We start from the raw sequence: 9855 nt of genomic DNA on the forward strand, positions 1-9855 counted from the left end.
TGCATTAGCAAGAGGAATCAGCATAGTGTCTCCCACTGCATTCACACAGCAGCATTTGCTGACAAACTGGAGACAGAGATAGTGAAAACTTCTTACAGAAGAGATATGTGGGGAACGTAAGAAAAAAAAAAGGCAGAAATCTCTCCTTGAAGTGATCTGGATTCCTTATATACAAAAAAGAGCAATCTATCTTCCTCAGCCATGCCAACCCCAGTTTGATGCGATATGATAGCCATTAAAAATATTTGTCATTGCTATTGAATTGAATTGCTGTTGATGTTTAATTACATATGTGATGGATGAACACTGAAGCATGGCAGCTCTGTTGGGACATGATGTCCCTACTTACTTCGCAGGTTCTGTACAGGAAAAGAGCCGGTGCTGCTGGAAGGGGGCAGGGAACATTTCTGGCAGATGCACTCCTTGCCGTTAAAAGTTACCCGGTCACCCGCAGGGAAAGGCAGCCTACAACAGGGGAAGGAAAAGCATACAGGTTACAGTCTCATGCCTTTATCAGAATCAAAAATCTCATAAAGGAACTGATTATTATTCTGGTTTCTTTTTGTCTACTTGCCCAGTTCTCATTTAGGATTTTTCAGCCACTTGGAGGTTAAAGTATCGAAGGGACATATCAAACAGACAATTGCAAACTCTGATGTTACATCTACTTAGAAAACAGTAATATCTAAATAGACAAAAACACACTGAGCGCTCAAGTCCAAATCCTTGTGTATCTACGAAATGTAGTATCAGCAAGAGTTGACCGCTAATGGGATCAGTTACACAATGAAAATAAAAATGGCATTAGAGGGAGTAAGTACAGGCAAATGCAGCTGCTTTTATGTTGTTAAAATGCTGCACGAGAGTGATGACTTCCATACATTAAAAACCCAGCACTTGTCCTCCCAACTTTGATCATATCAAAGTCCTTTTTTTTCTTAATCTATATGCTCAGAAAGCAAATGTCAGTGAACTCTCATAGGAGAAAATATATCCCAGTTATAAAAACTGAAGTGTCTACATTACTTGTTTACTCAACAGCTCTCCTTACACTTAATTAAATACTTACTTTTTATCAATGTCCTTAAAAAAAAAAAAAGCTTTCTGCTGTGAGCTTTCTTGTCTGGGCATAGCGGAAAAAGCCTCAGTAGTTTCTAAGAGGACCAGATGGATAAATCATTTCATAATGCAGCAAAGGATGGTGAGGATTTAGCAACACATTTCACTCCACCCAAAACTCATGTCCAGCTAAATCCCAAGACAGCTATCAAAACACGGCTTAAGTGGTGCACAAACATAACACAAGCCTTCTGCCTCATGGTGTAGTCCATCTGATCATATTATTTCATTAACGTTCCATTAAAACTGTCTGCATGACAGTCGCCCACAAACCCCATTAAATTCATACCAATTGAGAGGTTGTCTGCACTGCAGAAGCTGCAGAGATGCTTATTATTTTGCTCCCTAAAACACCCAAGAATGGCTTATCATCCATTTGTGTTACACTTCAAAGAAAATTTTTATTACTTAAAAAGAGAACAAAAGCAATGCTGTCCTTTCTTTCTAAAGAATGTTACTGAAATCTATTTTAAACCAGCTAAATAAGCATTCAACACTGACATCCATTTTGGACTGTAGGCAACACTTCAAAAATTATGAAGACACATGAAGTTTAAATATTCTTGTATCTTTGGATATCTGATAATGAATTCTGGTTTTCACCTTTTCTTTTTTTTTTTTTTTTCCCTTCACTACTGATTTAATATTCTAAATATTTGCTACCTTCTTACTTACCTAAAGTTAAGATAAGGCAAAATATTTTACGGAAATGCCCTTTAAAATTTTTCTGCTCTTTGACACAACTAAATGTTCCATGTGTGATTCTGGTACAAACAGGCCCAATGCCATGTTAGATCCAGGAGTCTTACATTTCCACCTGTTCAAGAGAGGAGTTTGTACCATGAATTTTACTCAATAACCTGATCAGAAGAAAACACTGCCTGTCCTGACTCGCAGCAATCCAGTAGCAGCAAGCTCCTGTGCTATGTATTAAAAAAAAAAAGTTTGTTTTAGCTCATAATTGCTATTTGCAATGGATTTTTATACTGCTTTAAGTCATGGAGCCTTCTAATATATGGAATAATGAAAAGGTTTCATGAACATCACAGAACAGTTGAGGTTGGAACGGACCTCTGGACATGCAAATATACTCATTTGAATAAAAATTACCAAACGTGATACACTTCTATACAGATAATGAAAATTAATGACTAATTACCAAAAACTATCTTAACAATGGAGTGATATAATTCAAAGGCTGCCCTAGTTTTCTACTGCCAATGTGAATGACACCATTTAATCATGTTTTCATTTGAATAAAATATTACAAAATCAAGTCTAGAACTAAGCACTATTGATTGACCTAGAAAGGCACAAGCCAAGGAATTTCTACTGTTGCAGAACTGAGGCAAGAACTTGTAACTGACTTCCTATGTGCTGTAAGGCAGTCATCTCATCTTGACTTACAGACATCCATAGATTTATTATGATTGCTGGTAAACTATTTAAAATTAAAACCCCACAAAAATGGTAACCTGCTCCACAGATAGAATCACAGAACTACACTGCCATACAATTGCCGCAGTAACTTTCATTCTTTTGCATAGTTGCATGCCCTGGGAAGGGTATTACCAAGTACAGTTTGCCATACTCTTTACAGGGAACAAGACTGGGACTCAGCTAATGACCCAGCTGGACTCTTGTGAGAGGTCTCAGTAAAACAGCAGGCTGCGCACTGTTAATAATCCTGGACATGGTGACGTCCTGGTAGCTGTAAACCGTTCATTGCTCTGAAGAAGCACTGTGACTACTGAGCATTCTTCTATCTAGTATATTAGGAGCAGAAGCCAGAGCCAAAGATAATATATTTTTTGACTCAACGATTTACCTAACAACAATCCAGCTGAACACAGAAGCCCATCTCAAACAGATCTACCATGTACCATGGACTGTTCCCTTTGAATTGGCTCAGCTACATTAGGCAATTAAACAATCTGAATGAAAATACAGTTAAAACTTAGAGAAGAATAGGGTAATTGATCTGCTACAGCACAGAGACAGATAGATGACACCCACAAATCATGCCAAAGCTCACAGGCACCACAGAGACTCCTTTGGGGTGAGCATACATGGATATCTTCCTAGCCCGTGAACGTATCTTATTTGATCTATTTTCTGGAAGTTTAGTAACTATCATCTGTGCCTTTCCATTCAGAAAGGAGACGGCAACAATTTCACTTCTCTATCAAGTCTATCATGTCTGCAGGATACCTTGCGCTATAAAAGCAGAGAAATCCTCCTTGGAAGTTGTCCACCCAAAGGTAGAGGCAGACATTTCCTTCCCTCACTGGTCTTCTAAACTCACCCATAATCAAGTCTCAGTGTTTGCTTCACTATTTCGTTCACTAGGAATCCAGAATCCATAAACAACACATTTGCCAGTATTTATGTAACATGTGACCTCTCCCTCTCACAAGCAGCCCTACTCAAGCATTTCAGTGCCAGTATGAGTGAAGGCACAACAGAAGGTGGTAACAGCCAATTAACAAGGTTTCAGTTTCTAAGTTCTTTAACTTGTGAGCGGGACTATATATAGCACTGTAGGTAAAAAGCAGCATATCTGCCTTCAAATGTAACAACATCTCACCACCAGTCACACACTGAACATTGCTAGGTATGGGTTTTAATTAGCCACTTATCCTTTTAAAAATATTCAGTGTGATTTTTCACAGTTGAATAATCTATTTTTAAAATGAGAATTAAAAGCATCTTTAAAGCAGTTCTATGAAATTACTTGTAGCATTTTAATATATCATCTGTGATTTGTTTCCCAATGAATTTTGTTTTATCCATCTGCCTACAGTATTTGTAAACCCTGAAAGAACTGGAGCTGACCAACAAAATTATATTGTAAAACATCAAGCCACTATCAGCCTAATCCAGGTTAACTGTGTGCTGACACTGAAAGGTCTGGACCTGGTCTCATCCTTCTCTGTACCATGCCTCAACCTATGCACCCGTGGGCAAGACATTCAAGCTTTCTGGGCCAAAAGAGAATATTCTATTTTTTTCAGAGCAGATGGCTAGCATACTGTTATTTAAGTTGCTGATCTGACTTTATGGCTGAACAGTCAACTAAATTTGATATAAGAAAATTAACCAAAGCATATGGTCAGGAATGTGGGGGGAGCAGAGTTATCCATTTCAGTAGCAGCAGTTACAGTGAGTCAGATGTAATGTCAGACTGCAACCTGAGTACCTACAGGATCAAATTCTTCTGACCTATACCTGGTACAACCACATCCCTCAAGGTTGCTCCATAGGTATAGATTTGACCCTGGATGTTAAATCTGATGAGGCAAAGTGGACATTACTTCCTATCTACTGCCTTCACAAAGAGCAACAAGGACAAATGCTAAGTCCTTCACCCAGGAAGGAATACCCCATGCACCAGTACATCTTGGGGGTCAATCAGCTGGAAAGTATAAAAAGACCTAGTGGACACTGCATTGAATGTGAGTTGGCCTTCTCTGCTGCAAGGACACTCTGCCAACTGCATACTGGGCTGCCATAGTGTAGGAAGCAGGTCTAGGGAAGTGATTTTTCCCTCCGTTCATCTTTTAAGAGCCTACATCTGGAACAGTGTGTACCCTTTTAGGCTCTTAAAGACAAGATTTACTGGAGGGTGACCAGTGGAGGTGGCTAGGTCCAGAGCTGGAGCACAGGATGCATGAGCAAGGGCTGAAGGAGATGGACTTGTTCAGCCTTAAAATGGTCAGGGGATATCTTACTGCTGTCTCAAACTGATGACATGTATATGAAACTGGAGCCAGACTCTTGCCAAAGGTACAGAGTGAAAGGACAAGAGGCAGTGGACAAAAGCTGGAACATGGGAAATGCTGACTCAGTATGAGAAAAAAAAAACCTCAGATGCTGGAACATGGCTGTCCAGAGAGTGTATGGGATGTCCATCCTTAGGGACATTTAAAATGTGACTGGACAATGTCCTCAGCAAAATGCTCAAACTTGATTTGCCTTGACCCAGGGATTGGACCACAGGACCTCCACAGACCCCCTCCACCTTACATGACTCTAGGGCTACAGGTATGCTCCACACATAAACCTAAAGAGCAGGATAGCAAGAGTCCTTCGTTCAGTAAGCACCATATATCAACAGAAGTTTGTTTCAGAATCAAAACGCCAAGAACAACACCCAGTCTGATTTCAAAACATCAGCCTCAACACCCAGAAAAAGAAGCCTGCTTCATGAGATGCTTTTAGGAGTACCCAGTACTGCTCAAGTGGGAACCAAACTCTTGCAAAATTAAGCAGCACTAAAAAAGGTGAGCAATTAAAAAGGTTTAGCCTATTTGCAAAGTCTGACATAATTTCCATGTTCCAGAACAAACTGGATTATAACTTCTAATTTTCAATATTGTCTTAATTTCTTAAGACATACATCTGCAAAAGACCTCAGCTTCTTTCTAGAAATAGCAGTGTTGTATGTAGGACCATATATAGCCTTAATTTTCTCCCTCTTTCTATTTCACTTTTACAAATACATGAACCTATTGGAGGAAGCGTCTTTGGCAGCCCTCTGGAGGACACAGCCCCTTCCAATTAATGGCAGTCTAGGAATAAGATTGTTCACTGCTTCCCACGAATTCAGAGTAAACTGTTAATCTGCAACATTTTTCAATGTATGTTTTTATCCTTCTACTCATTCTTACTTTTAGACATTACCATCATGAAACACAAGAGCAGAAAACAGTTTCACTGGTGTATAAACAGTGCTGGAAGAAGAAGGGGCTAAACCCTCAATCTTTATGCCAGCAAACGTGCAATTCAAACTTGAATTCTTTAAGAGCTAACTGGTCAATGCAAGGCAGAGAGAAAAAACACATAGGATAATACATTATACTGTACTTCTAGTAGTTTTTCTCTCAATACCAATTCCTTGTTTTCACACTCTGACCTGTGGTAGCCCAAGGCAATAACATCTGAGTTGCAAGGGATGCTCAGGGATGAATGGGATAATGTTACTGGCTTTTTTGCACTGCTGCAGCTAACTGTATGCACATTAGGTTTCTCACTGATTTTAGCATGTGAAGCAATATACACTTCCCACCAGTTTCTATTCAAATCTTATCTTCTCTGAAAACCAGGAAAAAAAGGAGTTTTTACTGTGACTGGTTTAGTACTCCACGCAGGAGGGGTTTAAAAGTGTTACTTCAGAGCTCCAGAAATACAGGTTATAAAAGTGCTCATTTAAAGCGCCTAACAATCTTGCACTGCTCTGGAGACCCCTATCACAAGTTTAAAGTGCCTACTGCTGCCAGTGGTTTCCTGCCAAAGTTGGTGACAGCCTTGTTTGGGTTCCATTATAGCAGGATCGGCCACACTGTCAGGCAGTTGCCACCTCGCAAGTTCATGCTCCTTCTGGAAGTCAGACTTTTAACAGAGCACCTACATTAAAGTCCAGCTGTAAAAGGCAACATCAGATGCAGTTTGTGTGATCAGCCAACTGCCTCAGATGGTGCAGTTTTGGCCCATTATTTAAGTTTTCTGTCCATGTGTAAGAAATGAGCACACAAATGGTACTCCTCACTCTTCCCACCAAAGAAAATGCCAAGGCAGAGTGCTTTAAAATCCTGCACCTCAAACCAAATGGCTCAATTTTTTTGCCTTTTACTATTTATTTTTTAAAACAATGAAAAAATAGTACTTTTTTCTGCTTAAGCCACATGTATTTACAGTCTACCCACCTTATTTTTACTGAGGACATCACTCAATAAAATAAATGCTGATGATGTTTAGATAGGACACTCTAAAAAAAAATAAAAAACGTAAATTATGTCTGGTTTGCAAAGACTGGAGTAATTGAAGCAATGCTGATTTAAAGCAGTCGAGGACCTGGTCCAGTGTTTTTACTATAAACAGATGACAGAATTCTTCTGTTGCTCTGCACCACAAGTCAGCATTACAACCCCCCTGGGAGGCACTAATTGAATCCTGCTAGTCAGCAGGGCATCAGTTGGCTCAGATGAAGACAACGTGAAATTTGTGTGTCCTTCTAAGGAAAGAAACAGAAGCAAATCTGGGTCTTTCTACAGAAATTTTAGATAGCAGCAATTAGAAACTTCATCACTGAAACAGCTTTTAATCCAACAAATACGGAAGGTTAGAGAGCACTCTATGTTTGGGTTTTGTTTTTTTTTTTAATATAAAATACTATTGTATCAGGAACTTCATTTTTTAAAAGCTTTAGCATGTCTCCAGTCCACGACATTTGTAGCATGTCCTAGTATTTTCATTGTATTGAAATTCAGTTCACCAGAGTTCTTACATACCTAAGAATAAGTAATTCAGTCATATGGAAAACTGTTCTGAATTTCCAGGGCAACAAAACAAATTGGACCACCGAGCTCTAAACTATCAGCTGACGGACTGACTAAATACAGCAAGACCTTAGTATATCCAACAGCCTGACTGAAACCTAAGTTGGGTACCAAGCTGCTAAGTACAGTAACACACAGGTAAATTATTTATGCCTCAATGCTAAACCCTGATGGTGTGGCTGAGGATACAAGCACATTTAGCAGGAAAACAGATTCAATCAGTTTTTCTTTTTCTCTGAAATGAAGAAATACCTCACTTTACAGAAGGTACTAGTGCTAAGAAAGGCACCAAGAATGAGCAATCCTCATCTGCAGAAGAGCTGTAATACTGACAGACTGCAGGCCAAGAACATGTGTAGCCAGCAGGTAACTTAGGAGATCCACAACTGGCCAATTAAATCATCTTTTATCCTATTAAATAAAAGAAAGAAGGTTTTAGGGTGGGTTTAATATCTTTACTTTTCATGTTTGGTTAAAGTATCCAAAAGGGAAAACACAGCAAAGCTTGAACAGACAGAATTTATTATAATAAATGCTTGTCAGTCTCAGTGTTCTCCTTAACATGGCTATTTAATTATTCCTGCAATTGATATATTAAATTGATATCCTGCCATGAAACACAGCTGGTTTGGAATTTGAAGTCTTCTGCATCAGCACAGGAGGATATCTGAGCTCAGCAGCCCTGCGACCTGGACAGGTTTGCTGGCTGACAGCTACAGTGGCACGGACATGCTGGTTTTGGACTCCACAGTCACCTGATCGTGGTACCAGCACATAGAGTATCCACAATGTGGTGCATCAGTGCCCCGTTGTGTTTTCTCCTTGAACGAGGGGTTACATTTCTTATACCGCTAAAGGTCTAAGTTTAGCCAGAGAAATTATTACAGCATTTCCATTTGCTTCAAACTACTGTGACAGTGCATTTCCCAAAGGTTTGGTGGACTTAAAGTTTCTTCCTGAAGTCTTCAATAGATTTGCTTGTACTATTTCCACAGAGGAGGATTAAAACGCAGGTCAAAGGAATATGAATCGTTTGTACTGCAGGGTCTGCAACAGCCCCACCAACACTGGGTCGCAGCATCGCACACACCCCCATGGGAAGTGATCCCACCAAACTACCCCAGGCTGCTGGGGGTGGGGGGAAACTTGTGTGCTCTGTCACTTGTCACCTCCACGGCTGCTGGAGACCCTCAGTGAAATCCAACAAGTACTTGTTTGTGAGTTCAGGACCTTCCTTTACTAATTTAAATGACCATCAGTTTCTGGGAAACAGCACTATGAAACCAGTTCAAATCTACTCATACAGTATCCTCTCAGCCCTCCACCCGAAGACTCGGTCACTGGCACTGGAATCCTTTGTAACATCAGTCAGCAAAAGATAAAATAGCAGATACCAGAGAAATAAAGCAACATTCGTGGCAAAAGATTTGACAGCAGAGGCAGTGGTAGTTTCCCAAGTACTTTGAAAACCTCACACATAAGATACCGTAAAACAGAAAAAGCATTTGAAAACAAGAGAGGCACTCAAATTTGCTTAAAAACAAAAAAACCATGAAACTACTACTTCTTAAGTATAATTGAAAACTTACTTTTTTTTTTTTTTAATTATTTATAGGCCGGGCATTGGTCTTTCAAAACATAGTTTTTAAATGCAACACAACCTTGTGTAGAAAACGTACCTGCAGACAGCACACACAAAACAGTCTGGGTGATAGGTTTTGCCCAGTGCTGAGACGACTTCTCCCTCAATGAACTCATCACAACTGAAGCACCGTGTGCCATAGAGTCTCTGGTAGTCCAAAGTACAGATGTAGTCTCCCTGTCTCACAAAAAATCCTCCTTGAGCCAGGTCACATCCGCAAGCTGCAGGAAGAGAAAAGGCAGACTCAGAAGGCTGGAAAAGCGAAGCTCACTCTCTAAGATGATGCTGATTTTTCTCCTATGACCAGCACAGTTCCCAGTGGAGTATTTAAACACTTCAATATACAAGCTTATGACTATAGAACAGTTGTGCAACTAAAAACTACTACTTTTATAGCTGAGTTCAGGGCTAGCTTACACAACACCAGTCATGTTAATTAGGTTAAAGGAAATGCATAAAGGATATAAACCTTCAAAATCTAAAGCACCAATGTTACTAAGAAAAAATCTCTGATGGATTACTATTGTCTGATATTGCTCCCGGACACAACAGTGGTTAAAATACTGCTCCCCCCAAACACGGGGTCCGATGCACATGGCAACCGCTGTAAACTTCCGCATGTCTACAAGATCCCTTTTTTAAAATCACATCTTATGTTTATCTGATAAACACCACTCACCAAGCATGGATTGGAGGGATCTACAGAACCACCTGCTCCTGGAAAAAGCAGTTTATAATCTGCTTTATATATATATA

General features: G+C 39.8%; 1 protein-coding gene across 1 annotated transcript in view; it reads right to left on the minus strand.

The window, feature by feature from the left end:
• LOC104503954 (actin-binding LIM protein 2-like) overlaps positions 1 to 9719 on the minus strand; it is a gene marked incomplete at its 3' end in the record, with an annotated part of 60014 nt that extends 50295 nt beyond the window's left edge. Inside the window, exons 1-3 of the mRNA XM_010148984.1 lie at positions 9569 to 9719; positions 9137 to 9320; positions 350 to 465 (exon numbers count right to left, since the gene is read on the minus strand). Of these exons, the coding sequence (XP_010147286.1) occupies positions 350 to 465; positions 9137 to 9320; positions 9569 to 9719 (451 nt within the window). The remainder of the gene's footprint in view (positions 1 to 349; positions 466 to 9136; positions 9321 to 9568) is intronic.
• Positions 9720 to 9855: the final 136 nt, after the last annotated feature.

This window comes from Eurypyga helias, unplaced genomic scaffold (assembly GCF_000690775.1).
Source record: "Eurypyga helias isolate BGI_N326 unplaced genomic scaffold, ASM69077v1 scaffold18613, whole genome shotgun sequence".
In the NCBI taxonomy this organism is placed as follows: domain Eukaryota; kingdom Metazoa; phylum Chordata; class Aves; order Eurypygiformes; family Eurypygidae; genus Eurypyga; species Eurypyga helias.